A 23,810-nucleotide genomic window follows, 5' to 3' on the forward strand; every position below is an offset into this window, starting at 1 on the left:
TGACACATAAAAGTGTGTTGATGTGCAAATGAACATATACACATAGGAACACAGGCCGCCTTTTGACTCATCAGGTAGCTATTTTAGCAGCAGTTGTACAAATAAATATTATATATTTAAAAAGGTATATTCATTGCATCTGAAAATTGGCGCAAGTAGTAGAATGAGCCATTTCCCCACTTTGTATCATAATTTCTTATCCTATCTAGGTAACTAGAAGGAATATTTTCGTTTCAAGAGTAACATGTAGAAGAACACTGTCAGTCCTGCTAGGGAAAATTTTCAGGGGAACCTTAAACTACTGTCCTCAGGTTGCCACTTGAGTCTTTTGTCTTCTCATTAATACCCTGTGTCTGGGTGGTGCAATCCCTCCCTCTGCATCCTCAGTCTATATTTCCCTGTGACTAGACTTGTGTCTTATTCCTGACCCAAGGGGAAAGCTTTTAGTTTTTCACCATTCTTGTATTGGCTATTGGTTTATAATATATGTTCTTTATTATATTGAGGTAGGTTCCTTCTGTCACCATCTTTTTAAAAGTTTTCATCATGATCATCAGTGCTGATTTTTTGTTTTAACTGTTCCTGTGCTCCTCTAAGTACATCTTATGTTCTTTCTAAAACAAGACCCTAGGCACCCGCAGGTTCAAGAATACGCCTGGGCTTGGCCCATTGCCTTCTTGTACACATGTTGGGGTTTTCACTCATCAGTATTAAATGCCAGGATATAAGATGTGACAAAACAGGTCTCCCCCTATGGATGAATCCTTTGCTCATTTCAGAGGAAGCAGCAAAGGCCAATGTAAAAAACAGGAATTTTTCCTTGGAGCTGGGTTGTGATGAGAAGTGCCTGCATGAGCTTCAGTCTTTTCCTTGATCCTTCCCCTCCAGTTTCTAAAGATAGAGCAGAAAATAACCTTCTTTGAAGATATAGATAATAGTTCCAAAAAGACAAAACCATGCTTCCAGTGCACAGTGCTTAGGTATGATGGGTATAGTCAGCTGCTGGATGAATTGATTGATACATTCACCTTAATAGCCAGGTGAGTCCATCTCTCTTTGAGGAAGCCCACTCCATTCTTGGTAGCATGATGAGCTGCTGAAAGCTGGAAGAGCACAAGAACTCTGAGATCACCTGGAAATACTTCCCCCAAAAGGCAGTTTCAAGAATGAGGTTTTCCAAGCAAATGACACCCCATCTCCCCAGGTACTCCTCAATCACTGTTGTTTGTCAGAGGGATAGTATTACTCTTGACCTTGGCTTGTCCACATTTCAAGATGAGTTCCCACACAGACTTCAGATTTGGAAATTCCCAGGTCACATAAGGCTCCACTGTTAGAAGCATTTTTACAGTTTGAGGGGTCACTTGGACAACGACACCACAGAAAATCATTTCCAGGCAAAAGCATGCAATGACGTTCTGCACAAGTAAACTCACCCCGTTCATCCTTTGGATGTGTACAACAAAGGTCAAGGAATGTTTATCTGGCACTTCCAAGCCATGAGGTTTCATGTCTAGTGATCTGAGGCACACATAGTTGCTGCCAGCAATCATGTAGGAACCATTCTAATTGTTTAAACTGAGTTCTTCATCTTTCCTCTGCTCCTTCTTTTCCAAAAGTGCCTGGTTTGCCTGGGGCTTTGAGGGCCTGATAGTAGCCTTTTCTCTTTTTCAGGAGATTTTCTGGAACCAAAGTGATCTTTTATTCAGTGCCTCAGCCCACGGTTCCTCACAGCCATCAATGGTGCCTTTACTACCACAGCCTTTCATGACACTACAGTGTCATGAGTTTCTGTTGGGTGGGGTGCAGACTTATTCTTGTCTCCCCCCACCCTCCCCATCTTCCAATGCCACTGCTACTGCTCTTGCTCACCATTCTGGTGCTGAGTCTTATCAAGTATCTTTTCTGTATCTATTGATAAAGTCATTTGATTTTTACCTTTACTGCTGTTGATATGAGATGTTGTATTCGTTTATGTTTATGAAACCATCCCTGCATCCCTGAGATAAATCCTATTTGATCATTATATTATCAAATTCAATTAGTTTATTTTTTGTTGAAGGTTTTTGTATTTCAGTTCATCAGGGATACTGGTTTATGGTTTTCTTGTGCTATCTATCTAGTTTCACTATTAAGATTAAGGTGATGTTGGCATTGTAAAATGTACTAGGGAGCATTCCCTCTTACTCTGTTTTTAGAAACATTTAACAAAGATGGAAATTCATTTTTCTTTTAAGGTTTTATAAAATTCATTTGTAATTGGTCCTGGGCTTTTGTTTTGGAGAAAATTTTGGATTGTTGCCTCAATTTCCATGCTTACAATCAATTTATTCAACTCTTTTGTTTCACCTACTTGATAAACTAAACATATCAACTTAGAAATTTGTCCATTTCTTCAAGGTTATGTTTTTTGGCAGATACTTGTTCATAGTAATTTCTTATGATGCTCATTATTTCTGTGCTATCAATGGTGATTTTTCCTCTTTTATTTCTGATATTGTTTATTAGTGTCTTTTCCTTGGCGTTCTAGCTAAAGGTTTGTCTGTCTTGTTCATCTTCTGAAAGAACCATCTCTTAGCTTTATTGGTCTAAATTTTATATAGTCTTTGATCTCTATTTTGTTTAATTCCACTTTTATTTTATTATTTCTTCCTTTGCTAAATTTGGGTCTTGTTCCTCTTTTTCAAGTTGATTTAGGTTTGGTATTAGAGTGTTTATTTTGGATTTTTCTTGCTTCTTAACGTGGGCCTGTATTGCAGTTGTCTTCCTTTTTTTTTTTTTTTAAAGATTTATTTATTTATGCATACAAGAACTGGGGTACAGGCCAGAGGTACGGGTGGTGAGAGGAATCACTAGAAACAATGGGGAACAGAATAGGCAGATTGACTGAAATACACTGTTGAGGGGATCAGCGGGCCAGACACGAGAGGTCTGCTGTGCCATGTGGGTAGCTCCCTGGCCAGGGATCTAATTAGTGCTGCAGTGGCTGTGGATAGTTTCCTAGTGCTGAGACTTAACCCCTTTTGATACCAGGGAGGCCCCTGTCTTCCTTTTTAACACTACTTATGCTGTATCCTTAGATTTTTGATAGGTTGTATCCTTATTTTCAAGGTATTTTTTTATTTCTATTTCAATTTCCTCTTTTATCCAGTAGCTGTTAAGTAACATATTGTTCCATCTCCATGTATTTAGTTTTTCATGTTTTTTTAATTGTTAATTTCTAGTAATGTCATTATTATGGTCAGAGAGATACTTGGCATAGTTTTGATCTTTGTCATTTTATTGACAAAGCTGTGTCCCAACATTTAGTTTAGTTTTGAAAATGCTGCATGTGCACTTGAGAAAAAAGTGTGTGCAACAGCTTTTGGATTGAGTGCTCTGTAGATGTCTGTTAGACTTATTTGGGCTAGCTCATTTCAGGCTATTGTTTCCTTGTTTATTCTCTGTTGATCTCTCCATACTTGTAGGTAGACCATCAAATCCCCCGGTATCATTGTATTGTCAGTATTTCTCTTTAGCTCTGTTAGTAATTGTCTTATGTATCTTGATGCTCCATTATTCAGTGCACATATATTTTTGAGTGTTGTTTCATGTTGTTTTATTAGACCATTAATCATAATGTAATGTCTGTTACTTCTTACCTTTTTTAATTGGAAGTCTATTTTATCTGATATTAATAGACTTTTTTTGATATCCATTTGCTTGTAGAATTGTTTTCCAGCCTTTAACTCTGAGTCTTTGTTTGTGTTTGGTGGCTAGATGGGTTTCTTGTAAGCCACAGAAGGTTGGACTTTGTTTCATAATCCATTCAGCCATTCTATACTTTTTGATTGATGAATTCTAGCCATTTACATTTAAGGTGATTATTGAGACATAAGTACTCATTGCTATTTTTTTTTTTTTTAGATGCATTCCTCTTAGATTTTGTTTAGGATCCGTTTCTGTATCTTATATGTTAACCTTTGTTCATTTTTGTTTGAATGTCGTGCTGAGGTTTGGACGAGATAGATTATTTTTGTGTCTCAAACTCTGATGGACCACATTGTTACTTTCCTCCTCTTCCTTATTTTATAATTTAGGTGACTATTATCTCCATAGTTGTTGTTCTGTTGCTGTATAATTATCGTTTTAGCATTTTTTTATGTGTGGCTTGGTATTAATAAATTCTTTTAGTTTTTCCCTTTCAGTGAAATTCTTTACCTTACTTTTCCTTCTGTCTTGAACATTAATCTTGTATGATAAAGCATTCTCTGCTTTTTCTTTGTGTACCTTAAATATTTTTCCTGCCATTCCCTTTTGCCTGTAGGATTTCTACTTAAAAGTCCATGGACAGTGTAATTGTTGTTGCCTTATAGGTTACCCTTTTTTTCTCTTGATGGTTTTAGTATTCTGTCCTTGTCATTGGCTTTCTGTAGTAGTGTTAGTGGTCTTGGACTATGTCTGTCTGTCTGGTATTGCTTTGCTTGGAACTTTGGACCTCTTGGATCAGGATATCTGGTTTGTTTCCCAGGTTGAGATAGTGCTCAGCACATTCTTTCTTTAAATAAATTTTCTATACTTTTCTCTTTCTCTTCTCTTTTTGGAACCCCCAGAAGTATAGCAAGCGTTTCTCTTTCGGTTATAACAAAGGGCTCATACAGTTATTTTCATTGAAAAAAAAAATAAGCTGTTCAGTAAATACTAAATTGAATAAGTATATACTAGTGCTGTTTACTTCACAATTAGTTATTTTTATCATCTGGGTTTCACTATAATTACAATGATAGTAAAGGGCAGTCTTGTGATTGTCACTGCAATTTAAAATACTCAAAAAATGCTGATCTATGAACTACAGGTCAGCATATGTTTTTGTGTGACTTGAGCTAAGAATGGTTTTTACATTTTATGAAAGAATTTGAAGGAGAAAACAAATTAGACTGCTATAGAGATGACATGTGGCTCATAAAACCTAAAATACTTACTCTCTGGCCATTAATTGATTACGTTTGTAGACAGACCATTGATTTAGAAACACAACTGATTATCTACCTGGAATTACTCCTGCTCATTGGATATGTGAAATTATGTTTCCTTAAACAGTTTAATAGACACTCACCCAGACTGGTGATTATTCCCTTCCTTGAAAAAGAATTGTTAGGCCTGACTTCAGAAGAATTTTGAGTGACATGTAAATCTCCTCTGGGCTCTTTGGCACTTGGCAGTATCTCACACAGATAACCAGATACAAATGAGCCATTTCTTTCCATTATAATCCTTCATCAGAGGTCTGTTGGGATCACACATCTGGTGAAGTTAGATGTCATTCAGAACAAGGCTCTTAGCATATTTCAAGAATGTTAATTGCTAAGTGGTGGCTGAAGCAGAAGGGTTTAATAATGTCCTTAAGAGTTGCCTTAAATGTCCTGGACCCAGAATTTTAGAACTGGAAAAGGTCTTAGAGATCATCAAATATAGCATGGTCATTAAGAACATGAACTGTGGAGCCAGACTGCATGGCTCTTCTGCTTAATCCTCTCTGTGTCTCAGTTTCTTCACCTTTAAAGTGGGGATAATAATAGCACATGTTTCACAGAGTTTTGTAAGTATTAAGTATGTCAGCATTGAACATATTAACCTTTAAATATTAAGGTTAACATGGAAAACACAAAACTGTCTGGGATGCTGTAAATACCTATGAATGGTACACGTGTGTATATTCCTGTCATTTATTATTATTATTATTTTTATTAGTAATAGTCTCATCTCATTTTATCATTAAAGAAACCGAGGCCTGGAGGAGTTAAATGGCTTTCTTATACAGGCAGAGAGGATGGATCGCTGCTTTTTTTGGAATGCTCTTGCCCTTTTAACAATATGTTGCTTTTAATTGTGTGTTAGTGGGTATGGACAACTTTTTTAAAAGAAAAAATGTTTGGCAACTTTTTGAATGAAATAGGAAAGATCAAGTGGAGTATTATTAATCATTTCTCCTGAGCATCTTAAATCTGTTTCTTAGTATCTTTTATTATATGAATTTTGTAACCCATTTATAGGACTGTCTCCTGTCTCTGCCCCCTTTCTCCTCACTTGTTCTCAGGATACGTGGATTATTTCACAGCCATCTGCCTTTTTTTAACTGAAATGAAATTTACATAACGTAAAATTAACCATTTTAAAGTATACAGTTCAGTGGCATTGGGGGTGTTCACAATGCTGTACAATCACCGTGTCTGCCAAGTTGCATATCACTTTCATCATCTGACAAGAGAACTAGTACTCTCCATTTTATCTTCTCCAATCTTGTCAGACACTAATCTGCTTTTGTCTCCATGGATTAATCTCTTTTTAGAATTTAATGTAAATGGAATCTTACAATATGTAACATTTTGTGTCTGGCTTCTGTCACTTAGCATAGTGTTTTTGAGGTGTAGGCATAGTATGGGTCACTGCTTTGTTCCTTTTTATGGCTGAGTAATATTTTATTACATGGATATTTCACATTTGGCTTATCCATTCATCCGTTGGTAGAGATTCACTTTGTCTCTACCTTTTTGTGTTATGAATAGTGCAGCTACGAACATGTGTGTACACGTATTTGTTTGAGTACCTGTTTTCAGTTCTTTTGGGTTTATATTTAGGAATGGAATTGCTTGATCATGGAGTAATTCTGTTTAACATTTTGGAGAGTTGCCAAACATTTTTCCATATAGTGGTGGCCATTTTACATTCCCAGCGGCAATATGTAAGAGTTCTAATTTCCACAGTCCTTGCCAATACAGGTATTTTGGGGCCTTTCTTTGCTGGGTGTTTTATCATTACTGACTCAACCTCTTTATTTGTGTTATCACTTTGTTAAATTAACACTTGTTTCATGGACCACAGGATGATGGATAGTGAGCCATGATTCAACAGTAGACCACAAGAGAAATTGAAATAGAGAAATATTACTCACAGTTCCTGGAAAGTATAGAACATGCTTCGAGGGGTCACACTGCAGTGGGGGTGTGAGTGTGGTAGTTTTGGTAAGACGTGTGGGAATTATATCAAAATGCTACATATGACTTACCATGGGAAGTAGGGGAGATTGCCGATCCCAAGAGCTCTAGGGAAGTTATACCAGGAATTTACATTTGCTGCTATCTAGGGCCTGTGCTTCCCTAGGGGAAATGAGTGTTTTGTAGGACTCTTCGCCAAGTACCATGGAGTAGCTTAGCCAAAATCTCTAGTGCTTGTTGTAGATCTGTTCAGATTTTCTATTGTTTTTTCAGTTATTTTGGGGAGTTACTTGGTGTGCTTCTAGGGATTCTTGTTTCATCTAGATCCTCCTATTTTATCTAGATTTGTTGGAGATTATTGTTCATAATATTCTTCTAGAATACTTTTTATTTCCATAAGGTTTGTGATGATGTTCCCACTTTTTTTATTCTTGATTTTAGTAATTTGAGTCTTAATATTTTCTTTTCATTTGAATGGTCTTTACTTGTGACAGTGTGTTGTGTTTAGTTGTATATTGGTGGTTGTGGATGATTTTTTTTAATGTTAAAAATTTAAAATGTTGGGCAGTTTTTTGCATAAAATAAGAAAAATGAAGTAAAACACCATCAATCATTTTTCCTGAGAATCTTAAGTCTACTTGTGGTGTAGATTTAGTTTTGTTAGGTTTGTCTGACTTTGTTGATCTTTTCAAAGAATGAGCTTTTGGTTTTGTTGATTATATCTTTTTTTTTTTAAATTCCCTATTTCATGGATCTGTAGTCTTTCTTTCTTTGCCTTGGGTTTAGTGTTTTGTTTTGTTTCTTGTCCTAGATTTTTAAGGTGAAAGGTTAGTTTATTAATTTGGACATTTTCTTCTTGAAATAGATGTTTACAGCTACAAATCTTTTTAGCACTTTTCCTACTGCATCCTGTGTTTTGACATGTTGTATTTTAATTTTTATTCATCTCAAAATATTTAATAATTCATCTCTGGTTGTTTAAGATCATTTACTTTGTAGTTTGTGAATTTTACATATACTTCTGTTATTGATTTTTAGTTCCATTCCATTGTGGTCAGAGAAGATACTTCATATGATTTCAGTTTTTAAAAATTCATTGAGACCTGTGTTGTGGCTGAACATATGGTCTGTTCTGAGAAATGCTCCATGTGCACTTGAGAACAATGTGTATATGGCTGTTATTGGATGGGACATTCTGTACACTTATGTGTCTCATTGATTTATAAGTATTGTTCATGTGTCTTCTATTTCCTTGTTCACCTTTTTTGTAGTTGTGTTATCCATTGTGAAGATGTTGATGTCTGCAGCTATTTTCCGCTTTAGTTTTGTTGGTTTTGCTTCATATATTTTTTTTATATGCTGATACATGTGTGCATGTTTATAATTGTCTATAAACTTCTTGACCAGTTTTTCATTATATAATGTTCTTTTTTGTCTTCACATCTATTTGTCTGATATTAGTGTAGCCTCTCCAGTTCTATTTTGGTTCATGTTTCCATGGACTATCTTTTCAGTCTTTATTTTTCATACTATTTGCTTTTTTTATTTTTTGTTCTAAAGTGCACCCTTGTAGATGGCATACAGTGGATCATCTTTACAGTGTCTATTTTGCAAATCTCTGCCTTTTAATTGGAATATTTAATCTGTGTACACTTCAATGGAATTAATTACAGGTTTAAAAGGATTTTTGCCATTTTTCTATTTGTTTTCTTTTTTTGTTTCTCATTACTCCATCACTGCCTTCTTTTGTGTTATATATTTTCTCATGTAAATTTTATTCCTTTCTCATTTTTTTACTATATATCTTTTAGTAATTCTCTTAGTGATTGCCCTGGAGATTAAAATTGACATCTTTATAATAGTCTGATTAGTTTAAATCACAAACTTAGTTTAAATACTATACAAAAATGTTACTTCTGTATAACTTTGATCTCCCATCCTTATGTTGTAATTGTTACACATTATATCTTTAAAATTGTATGCCCTTTTGAGACAGATTTATGATTGCATCATGTATTTGTGTGATTGATTTTTAAATGTGTACTCAGAATTGAGTCAATAACGATATTGTTTTATCCTTGTAATACATTTGCTAGTATTTTTCTAAGGATTTTTGTGTCTCTGTATTTGAGGGATTTTTATAATTTCCTATTTGTGAGTGTGATGTCTTTGTCAAGTTTTAGTATTAGTAATGCTGGTTTGGTGATATGAATGTTGTCCCCGTCTCTGTTTTATGAAGGAGTTGTGTTAAATTGGCATTATATTTTGAATATTTAATAAAATCCATCAGTGAAATCGTGACCTAGACTTCTTTTTGGGGGGATAAGGGAAGATTTCAATTACTTATTCACTTAAAAAATAGCAGTTTCCCAGATATTGTTTCATTGTCAATTTTGGCATATTGTATTTTTTTTATTTTTTAAAGTTTTTTTTTATTGTTTTTTTTCCCAGGGAATTTGTAGGATTTATCTGAGTTATCAAATTTGTTAGCATAAAGTTGTTTATAATATTCTCCTAATAACCAATCTTTTGATGTCTCTAGTGACATAACTTGTAAAAGGTACTTAAATTAGCATTATGGCAAACATATATGTTGTGCTTATCACATACCTTTCTTTCACTTAACAAATTTTAATGCTTTTAATTTCCATGACAATACTGAGTTTGATAATACCACTTTCATATTATAGGTGAAGAAACCAAGGTTAAACTGAGAGGTTTAGGGCTTTGCTCAAGATTACAGAACTGGCATATTAAGAGCTTACTCTGTAATCTGGTGGTCTAGGTCCACAGTCCTATTTGCTTAACCACTATTTACCTTTCTTAAATGACAGATATCTGTTCTGCTTTTCTTATGGAATTCTGCTGTGTTCTCTCTAGAAACTATCCTTGTACACTGAGTGTAACTGTTTGTTTTTGGGATTTCTAATGATAACCTGGAATACCTTTTTCCCCATTAAAGACTACATTTAATGGCTAGGTGTATACACACACACACACACACACACACACATTATTGCTAATACTCTTTTTCAGTCACATAATATATTAAAAAGTCTCTCTGGGATTTCCCTGGGAAGTTTACTGTAATTTATAATGTGAAATGTTTCTGTGGGAAAATATTAGAAGAAATTAAATTCATTTACCTCAAAGATTGAACTTCAGTTATTGGAAGATGTGCTTAATTTTTAAGAATTTCTTAGTGATTTGCATTTACTGAGGTGTTATATATCATAATTTAAAAAAGATAAATATAATTGATTTGTGCATACATTTTGTTCTGCTTTGATTAATTTGTTGATAACTTTCTTTCAGGGTTCTTCAAATGCGCAGAAGACTATTCTTCAGGTGGATCAGAACTGTGTTCGCAATTCTTACGATGTCTTCTGTTTGCTGCGGTAAGACACTACGTAGAGCCCTCCTGCATTAAGAATCTTATTTTTTTTGAGTTTGTGACATTTCACTGTGAAGAAATGTATGGGAGGTTTAGACGTTGTTATTCAGGCTTCACATTTTTTAGTGAGAGCTTCATAAATTTTGTAGCTACAGTGCTTTAAGTTTATCTCTTTCATAAAGCCTCTGCAAAGCCCTTTCTTTTCTCTGGACGGTGGGGGAGAATGATTGGAAGCCAGTGATCTTAAAGTGGGGTCATGATCTGTTCCTGCGCTTCTGTGTTATAAGGAGCAGCAACTGGAGGTACAAAATTTAGACTTAACAAAATCTTAACAATTATATATAGCTTTACCAGAAAAGTCCTCCAATAGCCCCAGACATGACTTAGAGGTCTAACCTACTGTTGTTCTTAAAAGAATCATGTTTGGCAAGGCAAAGGAGCTTTTCACATATCTCATGCTCAGTTGCTTAACTGCCTCAGCTCTATATTTTCATAACGTCTGGACTTAATTTTGTAAGGATTTTAAATTTGGTTTTAATTTTTAATGTGGTAGATCATCAAGGACATTTTCCCAGGGGGAAGGCTACCAAAATAAATGCAATTCAAAATAACTGTGACACTCAACCTATGTTCACCCTACTCAGACAAATGGTTCATTGAAATTTGATTTTGGCAGTATTTTCCTAATGTTTACATAACACATCATAAATTTTGGGCCACTAGACATCCTCTATGTATCTTCTAGAGGAAGAGTCCAGAAGGATGATGGGATGCTTGTCCAATTGGTTAATTGTTTATTTTATAAACATTTTGAAATGGGCCTTTCCTTTGCAAATGTTGAACCTTATTATACATGATGGTAGGGAGCTTGGTACATGGACTGTAAATTGCCTTTAAAAGACACTGATCTTGACTAAAGTAACCATGCACATTTGATTCTTATCTGCAAGATGCTTTCACTGTGACTTCTTAGGATATGTGAAAGAATGGACAGGATTTAGAATTGGATGGTGGAGATAAAAAGCAGGAAAGTCAAAACATATAACCCATATTTTTGAGCCAATTCAGTTTGGAACTACATTGAACTTTGATTATTGAAAATAGGAGTGTACAGACATAGTCTGAAATGTGAGTAAGCTAAGAATATTTCTTGACCTAACTCAAGTTGAGAGTATAGATGCTATTTTAAAAATAATTTTGATTGTGTGATCTTGTTAGAGAAATATGTAGAATTAAAAGAAAAAAGAAATACAAAGCCAGTGTGACGAGGAAGCTTTGGGATAGATAGCCTCATAAAAGCTAAGAGAATAGAGATTGAGGAGTATTGCCAACTCTGTGTGGTACAAGAGAATAGGAACTGAGGAAAGACTTTTGGGTCCTGGAAAACAACATGGTGTGTTAGAGAATGCTGATTAACCAGATCCTCATTTAGCCAATGAACCTAATTCATGTATCCTCTGATTCTTTTGAAAGGTGGAAGCAATGATTACAAGTTGTGTAACTTACAGCAGTTTCACATATTATCCTCTTAGAAACTTTTCTGTGTTCACGCATTAGGCATCGGCCTTTGTGTTCAATGTAAAGGCTGAAGCCAAAAAATGTTAAATAATTTATTTATCTGGGGACACAAAGAAGTAAGAACCAGACAGGAGGCTGGTATGAAGTAAGGTTTGGGGATTCTTTTCAGTCTCACTTATCTTCCAAGACTGGTGGTTATGTGGTACATATAGCTTAATAAAAAAGAAAATTTTCTGAAAATCATAGAGTGCTTCATTAATGCAAAATCATCAGTTATTTAACATGGACCTTGTAATGAAATGATTTTTGGGAGTTTCGTTTCTAGGATGTGTCAGCAAACTAAGGTGGTGGCAATCTAAGTTTGCCTTATTATTAGCAGCGATCTTCTCATGATCACTGTGGAAGTAATTCAGAGTGGATAAAACTGAACTTGATCAACTGTCTGTTTTTATCAACCAAATTATCTAAATCTAGAGTTATACTGGGACCAGAAAGTTTACATCATATCTGTCAAAGTTAATGAGTAAAGTGGAACTTCCTCATAATTCTCTTAGACGATGGTAGAGTCACCATTATCTGCTCGGTCATTTAATGCTCCTCTTCCCACAGTTTTGGTGATACGTGAGAAGTGCTTACTGGGAAAATTAATTTTGTGCCTATCAATTTTGTTTATAGTTTACCTCTTTAACTCAGGCAACATTTTTCTGGGAAGGGGTGCTATCTTTTCTTTCTCCAGATGCTTTTTCTTGGGTTTATGAATTGTTACTTATTGAGCTGTAAGTTTATGTGAAAACACAGAGTTTAATATCACCTGAACTCTACACAGTTTTCTGTGCTCATGGTAGTCAGGATTAGAATCCAGGTCTTCTGATTCTGTTATTCTGATGTCTGTATTCAAGTTAATAACTTTAATTGCCTTGTGCTGCTAGTATTCATGCATTCCTTCTGCCTTCTTGTGTGAATGTCACAGAAAAATAGGAAATCTTGAAGAAAGCAAGTATTGTGGAGCACCTAAACCTGGACACTAAAGCTCCTTCAGATGAATGTCTTGTACTGTTTTGTAGGAGGTTTTATTCAGCTTCTTTTGCCCGTAGTTTTAGTATTGCCAAAGTTATGGTAGCGTTCCAAATTTACATGCAGTCTGTGTGATGGTAAGTGAATTTTTGCTTCTTAACCCTGGAAATCCCTCTTTTAAGTGTTAGTTTTCAGGTAGACAGACAATTAGTAGTCACTATAATCTTTGCTACATTGGATACTTTATTATTTTTTAAAAAAAAATTTATTTATTTTTATACAAGAACAGGGGTACAGGCCAGAGGTGTGGGGGAGGTGAGAGGACTCACCAGAGACAGAGTGGGGAGCAGTGTAGTCGAATCTACTGAAATACACTGCTGAGGGGAACAGTGGGTGAGACAGGAGAGGTCTGCTGCTCCCTGTGAGTCACCTCCCTGGCCTGTGGGGATCTAACCCGCTGCAGAGGCTGGGGACAGCTTCACAGCGCTGTGCTCAATCCCCTGTGCCACTGGGGAGGCCTGAAACTTTAATTTAGGATGTTCACCACAAGGTGTCAATGTTGCTCTTTAACTGGTGTATGAAATTTCGTTTATTTTGAATTGAGAAAAGTGGCATTATAAACTACAGTGAGCATTTATTTTTAGAAGTTGGTTTTTTTTTTTTTTTCATTCTGGTTTCCTTCTAGCCTAGTTTTTATTGTTTTATTTTATTCCCCTTTTGACATGCTTTACTTTGGCCAGTGCAACAAGTGCAAGAATGGTGGCGAAATCATGGGCTTTGGGCTTTCTCCCGAGGTTCCAGCCCTAAGACTGCCCTATTAGGGGACTCGATACAGGACTTTGGACAAGTTATTTAACTTTGGTGTGCCTCAGACTACTTTCGTAAAATGAGGGTAATATTTGTCTTGTAGGAATATAGGGAGAATTAAATTAAGGTTATATACTTGAAAGATCCTGGAAAACTTACTGGCATACAATAGACATTCAACAAAGAATAGTTTTCATTTTCCCCTTTACTTCTACTCAGAGTTAACTTTCTCCTCTATGGCACTAGCTTTTCCAATATTAAGCATAATTTCCTTCTCTCTTGTCATTTCTAATGTCTGCATCCTTCGCTTTTAGAGTTATTTTGATTATTCCTAAAAAATTATGATAGAAATTATCATGTGTATGTCTTCATTTCCTAATGGCATCAGAAACTTCTTGAAGAGAGGATTTATTTCATACAGTTACATTTTCTCTTTCTAATTAACTTATCCACAGTTCTTGGTAATGTTGGAGTTCCTGTGCATCCTAATGTGGTCTGCAGCCAAGGGCCCGTGGGTCAAGTATTCATACAGTTTTCTTTTTTTTTTTTTTTAAAGATTTATTTATCTATGCATGCAAGAGCTGGGGTATAGGCCAGAGGTGTGGGGGATGAGAGGATTCACGAGAGACAGAGCAGGGAACAGAACAGGCAGACCGATTGAAATACACTACTGAGGGGAGCAGCGGGCGAGACAGGAGAGGTCTTTTGCGCCATGTGGGTTGCTCCCTGGGGAGCAACTGGCCGGCTGGGGATTGAACTCGTGCTGCAGAGGTTGCGGATTGCTTCATTGGTCACGTCCCAACCTCTTGTGCCACCAGGGAGGCTCCTCTTCTACAGTTTTCTTTCTCCCTGAGTTCTCTCCTGTTACCACCTTTGACCAAAACACCCTTCAAATCTCTGTCACTAACTCTTATCTCTCCTTTGGCCTTCTGACTTTTATTTCCTCCTGACCAGTATACATTTATATTTTCACATTCTATAGGAACCTCAGCCCTAACATCCCAGAGCTACACTCATTTGCTTCATTTTCCTCTTCCTTTTCTTGTCCCACCACTTGTCTAATGGTGCTGTCGTCATCCCAGGTACCCAACTGTGCATACCCCCTCTCTGCTGTCACCTCATTTTTTTCAGAACTCTTTCCTAATCTCCTAGTTAGTCTGCCTACTCTCATGCAGGTAATATCTTATTTATTGAACATTTACTTTGTGCCAGGAACTATTCTGAGTGCCTTACGTTAACTCCTTTAATTCTCACAGCAATGTTATGTGGTGAGAACAAAAGAACATCTTCGTTATAGATGAAGAGATTGAGGCACAAAGCAATTAAATAGCTTATCCAGAACCATACAACTAGTTCGTTTTTACCTGTATTCATATCCTGATAGCTCCCTCGCCCATGTTTTACTGCTTTATAAGCCTTTACACTGCTGTAGTACCATCAATCTGCCAACATTGCTCCCAGAATGACCTTTTAAAAGTTTTATCAGTTTTGTCACTCATTAGGCTTAAAAGTCTTTGAACCATGACATACAGGATACAGTATTCTCCTTAGTGTGGAGCTAGAATCTAGTCTCCTTATTTCAAGTCCTTCTGCTATCACTTGTATAATTAATAGCATTTATTGAGCACTTACCTGGTTATAGTTAGTTTTTCATTGTCTAATTCTCTTTCCTTACTTTTCAGTATACCCAGACTAAGAGCTCCTTCAGGCAAGAATCCTTGTTTTGTTGATTTTTGCATTAATTCCCTTACAATGCATGTCATGTTTATCAAATTGGGGTAATATATGCTGTTTTGATTGGTCAAATTGAATTATTCTTTGAGTTATGGAGAGCTAGGTTTTTGTCACTGTTACTGGTTTGCATCTAGCAAAATGAGGAATTTTGCTAGAAATTTCTAGGCCATTATTTTAAAAGTATTGAAAAAATGCAATTAGATTTGTGACCCTTCACAGCTGCCTTTCTGCCACTGCGTTCCTTGCAACATCTGGAGAGATTTCAGACTTTCATGACTTAATCTTATGCCTTCTATAGATTTTTCTGGAAGATCTTTTTCTGTCTGTCTGGAGGCAAATTGCCAGTTCCCTCCCTCCCACCCCCCACTGTAGTAGAAAATGCTTTTTCCTATAAAATTTCAATTTTAAAAGGGAAATGCTTACACCAAATGAATTATTCTTAGGACATTGTTTAGAAAACAGGAGGAGATGTACAAGGGCGTAATTTATAATCTTTCAATTTTGGATGTGATAACCAACTTTGAGGTTGCTGCAAGAGTTCATTTTATTCTTAACATCTAATGATCTCTCGACCTGAGTGATTGCAATTATTTGGACTAAAGCTAAGAACTCAGCTGTAAGCAATGGGTGTCACAAAATTTATGTACTGAAACTCATGTACTTTTTCATTCATAGTAGAGACTAGACTGTTATCCAGTGTCTCATTTTTTTTTTTTAAAGTATAACACTGTACAGAAAGCATTTTATTTATTTATTTGTTTTTTGGTTTATACATGCACTGGGTACAGTCAGAAGCGCGGGAGGGTGAGAGAATTCACCAGAGCCAGAGCCGGGAGCAGAGCAGGCAGAAGGACCGAAGTACACTGCTCAGGGGAGCAGCGGGCGGCAGGAGAGGTCTGCGCGCCATGTGGGACCCTCCTCCGGTGGCCGGGGAGCAGCCGGGGATTGAACCAGCGCCGCAGAGGCGGCGGGCAGCTTCGCAACCCAGCGCTCAACCGCTGCGCCACCGGGGAGGCCCCCAGTGTCTCATTTTTAATAAATTAGAAGGGAAGTTGGTAGGACTACTGTTAAGGTAGACACACTGGCAGCAAGGAGAAATGAAAGCTGATGGCTTGCTCTGTTTGTGATTTACTCTTTGATTCTGGAATATAGCTGAGTGATAAATCATATTAGCTACTGTCCTACCTTTGTAATCACTGTTTGGATTCTTAAACAGCCCTTTCTTACTGCTTGAGGGCAGGGGAGAAATAGTCCAACTGTAAAAAGAGACTAATACAAAAGCAGGCGAGGTTCTTCTGTGTCAGCTCTTTGACCAAGCACAGCTCCACATCACTGTTCATAGCAAAAGTTAACAGTGAGAATTATTACAAGCATTATGTTAGTTTTCATTGATGTGGTCTCCATTTAACAAATGAGAAAACTGGGGTTTAGAAAGGTAAAAAGATTTGCTTAGCTCTGTAAGACAAGTATTTAAAGCAGATTGGAATTATGGCCTGCCAAGGTCCAGGTTGTGTGCTTTTTTTCTGCTATGCTGATGCCAAATCATCAGTAAAATATAAAGTTGTGGCTATTGTAGTCTATGTCAGAAAGCGGAGATGTGTGATAAATTTTTAGAAGATTTTTCAATCAAAATTTAAAATGAAAGTGTATTTAGTATTTAATGTAAGCTTTGAATAAGCAAAATTGGTATTTATATGTAATAGTACTTTTTATTCTTATTTATTTCTATAAGTGCAGATGCATGTATATAATACATACACATGTACACACATGTTGACAAAAACAGGATTTTAACAAAATATTGGAGTAATTTCAGGTGCATCTCACCCCTCCCGCCCTATCCTTTTTACTTTTTTGGCTTCTGTTTCCTTAAACCTTCTACCCTCATATCCTGCCAAAATCTACCAGTCATAGATTGAATGTTTGTGTGTCTCCCCAAGTCCCCCCAAATTCACACTGAAATATAATCCCGGTGTAATGGTATTTGAGGTTAGACCTTTAGGAGATAGAATCAGTGCCCTTATAAAAGAGACTTCAGAGAGAGCCCTACCCCTTCATGTGAGGTTAGTGAAAAGACAACTGTTCATCAACTAGGAAGCAAGCTCTCACCAGACACTGACCATACTGATGCCTGGACTGTGAGAAATAAGTTTCTGTTGTTTATAAGCCACTTAGTTAATGGCATTTTGTTATAGCAGCTCGAACTGACTAAGATAGCAACCGAACGTAGAACTCATGTCCACATGACGACTAGGTACCCATTCACCAAGGCTAACAGTTGATATGTGTCCATCTGTATTATTTTCCATGTAATATCTCTCCCTCTCGCTCCATCTATGTGTGTGTGTGTATGTGTGTGTGTGTATATATATATATATATATAAAGTTGCACTATATATAGTGTGTACTATATATAGTACAATTTAAATTGCCTTTTTAAAACAAAATTGAAATGGATATTATTTATATGGCTCTGTATCTTGTTTTTCTTATTCAACATTCAAATCTCAGTTGACTCTTTTCAGTGGTTTCTTAATAGTTCATAGTGGTAGTGAGCCATATTATTCAACCATTACCCTGTTGGTAGGTATTTAATGTTTACTCTGGCTCTGGTTTTTGGGTTGATTTGCTATTATGTACAGTACTGCAGTAAATATCTATATGCGCCTATTGCCTTGTATTTATGATGTTTTTATTTCTGTGGATTAAATTCCCAAGAATGGGATTTCTGAACCAAAAAGGCATGTATAATTTTAATTTTAAGAGATACCACATTGTTTTCCCAAAGGGCACAAATAATACGTGGCATTATTCTTTACCTTGAATCCCAGCTAGCAATGGATATTATCATTTTTTTGTTTTGTGTTTTGTTTTAAACTAACTTGATGAATGTAATTCTCAAATGACTTACTCAACACTCACTCAATCTATAATTTAGAATAATTAATATATTGAGTCCATGTATATGGAGATTTATACTGTGTGTAGGTAGTTTTGCCATGTATATGAGTAAATATGTGTATTTCCAGTAAAGTACTACAAAAACCATTTAAAAATTGATATTTTGTATACTTTGTATACGTATTTGTATACTTTGTAAACTCTGAAATTAAAAAACAAAACAAAACACAAAAAAACACCAGACATGATAAGTGTTAATCCCCACATGCTGTTGGCTATTGAGTTTGTCTACAGAAGACTTATCTATCACCCAAAGACTGTCATTGAAAGACAAAAAAAAAATACCTTAGTGTTTTATTTTCATTCGCCTTAGTACAAGTGTTTAGTTTCACCTACAAGGGAAATTGAATACCTTTTCTTGAGTTTGTTGGCTATTTAGTGTTATGTGAGTTTGCCTATTCATATAATTGACCTGTTTTTTTCTTTTTTTTTTTTTTCTTTTTTTTTTTTTTTTAATTTTTTTTTTAATTTTTTTTAATAAATTTTATTGTTATATTCCCCATACAATTGCAGCCCCCCATTCTGACCCCAATCCCTCCCCTCCCGCCCCCGCCCCCCTAAAAGTGTCTCTGGTTCATAGTTTTTGTTGATTTTGATTTTCACTTTCTTATAGTTATTCATTTTCCTGGTCCCTTATTTAAGTTTTCTAGATTCCTGCTATGAGTGAGACCATCCGGTATTTTTCTTTTTCTTTTTGGCTTATTTCGCTGAGCATGATCCCTTCCAGCGCCATCCATGTTGCAGCAAATTGCATGTGTTTATCTTTTTTGAATGCTGAGTAATATTCCATGGTATATATGTACCACATCTTCTTGATCCAGTCATCTATTTTTGGGCATTTGGGTTGTTTCCAAAGCTTAGCTATTGTAAACAGTGCTGCTATAAACATAGGGGTGCAGGTGTTCTTTGGAATTGATGTTTCTGTGTCCTTTGGGTAAATACCTAGGAGTGGAATTGCTGGGTCATATGGAAGCTCTATGTTTAGTAGGAATTGACCTGTTTTTTTAAATTTGAAATCCTCTCTGACCTCCCCCAGTTGGTGTTGAAACCCAGTCCAGTCCCAATGTAATGGGATTTGGAGGCAAGGCTTGCATTTTCTTCATAGCTTTTTAAGGGTTTTTGGTATTTTTCTAAATTTGTAAATTACATCTTAGTATACCTTATCCAACATGTTTCTATTTGCTGTGTGGCATAATTCTATTTTTTTTTTAAGATTTATTTATTTATTTATACATGCACTGGGTACAGTCAGAAGCGCGGGAGGGTGAGAGAATTCACCAGAGCGGGGAGCAGAGCAGGCAGAAGGACCGAAGTACACTGCTGAGGGGAGCAGCAGAAGAAGTCTGCGCGCCATGTGGGACCCTCCTCCGGTGGCCAGGGAGCAGCTGGGGATCGAACCGGCACTGCCGAGTTCGGGCAGCTTCACAACCCAGTGCTCAACCGCTGCGCCACTGGGGAGGCCCATAATTCTATTTTTAAATGTCTTTTGGGTACTCTGTCTTGGTTTAAGAGGTCTTTCCTATACTTGTATTTGGTTCTACATACATATTTGAGATTTATATTATTTTACTTTTAAAATCATTTCTAATACAACTTGGAATTATTCTAAATAGCTTTGTATATATTGCACATGAGGTACTTACTTAATTCCCACTGATTTAAATACTTGCTTTGTCTTTCTAGTAACTTTATTCCCACTGATTTAAATACTTGCTTTGTCTTTCTCTCTCTTGTGCGCTTGCTCTCTCTCTCTCTCTCTCTCTCTCTCTCTCTCTCACACACACTTTATTTTATAATTCTGTTAATTGTATAATTTACAGCACATTTTCTACTTATGCTCAGAAACCACTGGTATTTCAGTTTAAAATATTTCAGTTAAAAATATTATTATATTATACACCTTGCTTGCACAGTGTGGTTTCTTTTCTTTTCTTTTTTTTTGTGGGACCCTCGCCGGTGGCCAGGAATCGAACCGAACTGGTGCTGCAGAGGCTGCGGGCAGCCTCACAACCCAGCGCTCAACCGCTGTGCCACCAGGGGAGGCCCTGCACAGTGTGCTTTCTGATGCTGAAGTGGTAAAACTTTTTGTGTGATGAGAACTAAGTTAACATATTTGGGATACTTAATGCTATTAAAATTTTTCTTGAACTGAAAATAGAGAACATAAACTAAGTATAGTATCTCTAGTTGATAGTTTTGTATATAGAACCAATCTGACTGAGAGTTGATATTCAGTAAATATTTGTTAAATAAATGAATAAATTAGTAAATGAATGGGTGAAATGCAATTTGGTTAGATAACTGAATAATAGGTAGGTTTTGGGAGGAAATTTTAAAATGGGGTATCTTTTATTTTTCAAAAGATAATAATACTAACCTTGGATGTGTTTTGCCTCAATTGTAATATATTTTTATACAAAATATCAGAATACTTAATTTCAGACAAAGTGCTTGCTAATGAAATCATACAGAGTAAACTCCAGTTTGTTAAATTGAGTTAACCAGTAATCGTGACTTACTGATAGATCTCATGGTCTTTAGGACTTCCTGTGGGCTGTTCTTGCTGTAAAGTCTGTTTCTCTCGTGTGCTCAGTGTTCAACAGGGAGTAGGAACATAGTGGGTAATTTAAGTGAGCCTCCTTAAAACAATGCTCAGAACTCTGGACTGGGAGCAGTTGTCAATTTCAAATGTTGTTCGAACTGCCACTGAAATGTTTAAAATCAGTATAAAGAGGTAAAGAGCCTCCTTTGAGGTCAGTTAAGTACATGAGAGTCAGTCTTCTACCCAAGAGATGTTCTCTGTCCTCTCCTTCAGTTTTGGCTTGAATTCACAGGTTACTTTACTAAGACTGCTTTGTTTAAGATGTCACTGCAAATTAAGGCTTTACCATCACACCCCTCCTAGCTGCCTTCTAAGTTCTACATTCCCACTGGTGCCAGGCATGTTCCAAGGCAGCTTTCCAAGGTTTAGTGATTTCACCTGATGTCTCTGCCAATAAAAATAACCAGTTACCATTAAACACCTACCCCACCCATTACTTGATTTTTACATACTGTTTTATTAAGAGAAGTTATCAACTTTAGGAGAATTTGTACATTATGGAGAATTAATATATTACGCACACCAAAATCTCACCTGGTCCTTGAGGTAAACTTTATTCTAAAATTGGAATATTTTGCCTTTGAAGAGAATCTGAGACTCAGTGTGTTTACCTATGAGAGAGTGGTCATCTTAATAACCTCTTTCCTCTAGGGGATTCTTTTATCATTGCAAGTACCTTATTAACATGAGAAGCCATATTTTTACTTTGGAAACTTCAAATATAAGAAGTAGGACAGATTAACAGATACAGCAAAGCAAGAGGTCTTATATTCATTGAGAAGTTAATAAGAATTTCTAAACATTTTGTTGATATTGTAGGAATAAATCACAATCTCAGCCTTTTCTGTGCCCACACATTATAGGGAAGGAAAATAATATTTGAGTATCTAAAATATGAAAGGTGCTTAAATGCTAAAAGGAAACAAGTATTTTTATAATACTCACAAAAACTGTGCTACTGTAATTCTATTTTACTGGTAAGCATACTGAGCTAGTATGTTATTCAGAGTCCAGCTCTGTCCACATGAGAATTCCCTGTGATAATCCTTTCCCTCCTTAAGATTGCCTTGTAGCACCCACACGCCTTCCAGTAAAATTTCTCTGGTGGTGCACATGAGTATAAAATTTACCAGGCATATCTCAAAAGAATGTTGTGGTACTTGCACAAGGGAGGTTTTTATAATAGACTTTCCTAGGCATCCAAAGTGGGCTCAACATATTCCTTACCCCTATACCTTCCTGTACTGGAGGTGTTAACTAAAGCCTGTAGGTTTGCTTTGGGGAGTATGTCTATAACTCTACAACTTTGTGCTTCTGTTTACTTTTTTTTTTTTTAAAGATTTATGTATTTATACAAGAGCTGGGGTACCGGCCAGAGGCATGGGAGGGTGAAAGGATTCACCAGAGACAGAGTAAGGAGCAGAACAGGCAGATGGACCGAAAACATTGCTGAGGGGAGCAGCAGGCAAGACAGGAGAGGTCTGTTGCACCATGTGGGTATCTCCCTTGCCAGCTGGGAATCAAACCCGTGCTGCAGAGGCTGTGGACAGCCTCATAGTGCTATGCTCACCCGCTGTGTCACCGGCAGGCCCACGTTACTTCTTTTCCCTCAATTTGGTAAGCATGAAGTAATCAGATACAATGATTTTTCCTTAGTTGGCAAATCTCAATTTTCAAACTCCTTCCCTTAAATTCTGATTTTGCAGGAAACAGACTAGTGCTGTATAGAAAAGGGGACTTCTTTACAGTAGCCCTGATTTTTCTATCTAAACTACTTTGATTCTACTGATAGCGTAAGCCAAGAATTGACTGCCTAGCTTTCAAAAAGGATCTAAGATGATGTTATGTTGCATTAGTTGAAATGCAGTGTTGAGATCAATGGAAGTATTAACCTTCCTAGACTTGGTGTTAATTAGGAACATGATATTTGGAATAATCTCTTTCATTTGCGTCCCAGTTTACTTTGATGCGAAAGAGCTAGGGGAGATGGCTAGGATGATGAGAGGTTTTAAAATAGCCAAAAAGAAAAAGAAAAATACCGGATGGTCTCACTCATAGCAGGAATCTAGAAAACTTAAATAAGGGACCAGGAAAATGAATAACTATAAGAAAGTGAAAATCAGAATCAACCAAAAACTATGAAACAGAGACACTTTTGGGGGGGGTGGGGGACGGGAGGGGAGGGATTGGGATCAGAATGGGGGCGTTGCAATTGTATGGGGAATATAAAAATAAAATTTATTATTTAAAAAAAAAATAAAACCTACCAACTCAGCAAAAAAAAAAAAATAGTCATATGAGCACTAGGTGAATCCTTTACATACATTATCTCACTGAGTCCTCAAAGCCCACTAATGAGATCAATACTATTCCTTTACTTTCCTATTTTGCAAATGACGAAACTGAGATCCAAAAATGAAAACTGACTTGCCTGTTTACTGACAAATAGATTTTCTACTCCATTTTCTTTCTTTTTCTCCATACTGCCACCCACATTCTATAGAATTTGGGCTCTTTCTGAAGGAATATAAATTGAGAAAAAGTCTGTAGGTATTTATTGTTCTGGGTAAAATAGTGATAGTGCTAAGGGGGATATGAGTCATTGTGAGGATGAGAGGATGAATTATTTTACATAGGATAGTCAGGGAAGACCTCACTGAGAAGAAAGTATTTGAACAGACACTTGAAAAAGATAAGAGAGCAAGCTTTGTGGGGGGTATTTGGAGGAGGAGCATTTCAGAGAGCAGAAAGAGGCAGTATAAGAGCCGTGATTTCAGAGCAAGCTTGGTTTGTTGCAAGAATAGCA

General features: G+C 36.4%; 1 protein-coding gene and 1 pseudogene across 3 annotated transcripts in view; one reads left to right on the forward strand and one right to left on the reverse strand.

The window, feature by feature from the left end:
• Positions 1–23,810, forward strand: part of UVRAG (UV radiation resistance associated) — a gene marked incomplete at both ends in the record, with an annotated part of 258,086 nt that overhangs the window by 59,218 nt on the left and 175,058 nt on the right. For both annotated transcript variants that reach the window (XM_084256101.1, XM_084256102.1), the window contains one exon: positions 10,290–10,372. In XM_084256101.1, coding sequence (XP_084112227.1) covers positions 10,290–10,372 — 83 coding nt within the window. The remainder of the gene's footprint in view (positions 1–10,289; positions 10,373–23,810) is intronic.
• LOC311180264 (large ribosomal subunit protein uL30-like) lies at positions 1,030–4,290 on the reverse strand (annotated as a pseudogene). Its single transcript has 2 exons — positions 4,201–4,290; positions 1,030–1,698 (listed from the first exon to the last, which is right to left on the reverse strand). The product of its transcript is annotated as a large ribosomal subunit protein uL30-like (transcript).

This window comes from Talpa europaea (assembly GCF_964194135.1).
Source record: "Talpa europaea genome assembly, chromosome: 1".
Classification (NCBI taxonomy): Eukaryota; Metazoa; Chordata; class Mammalia; order Eulipotyphla; family Talpidae; genus Talpa; species Talpa europaea.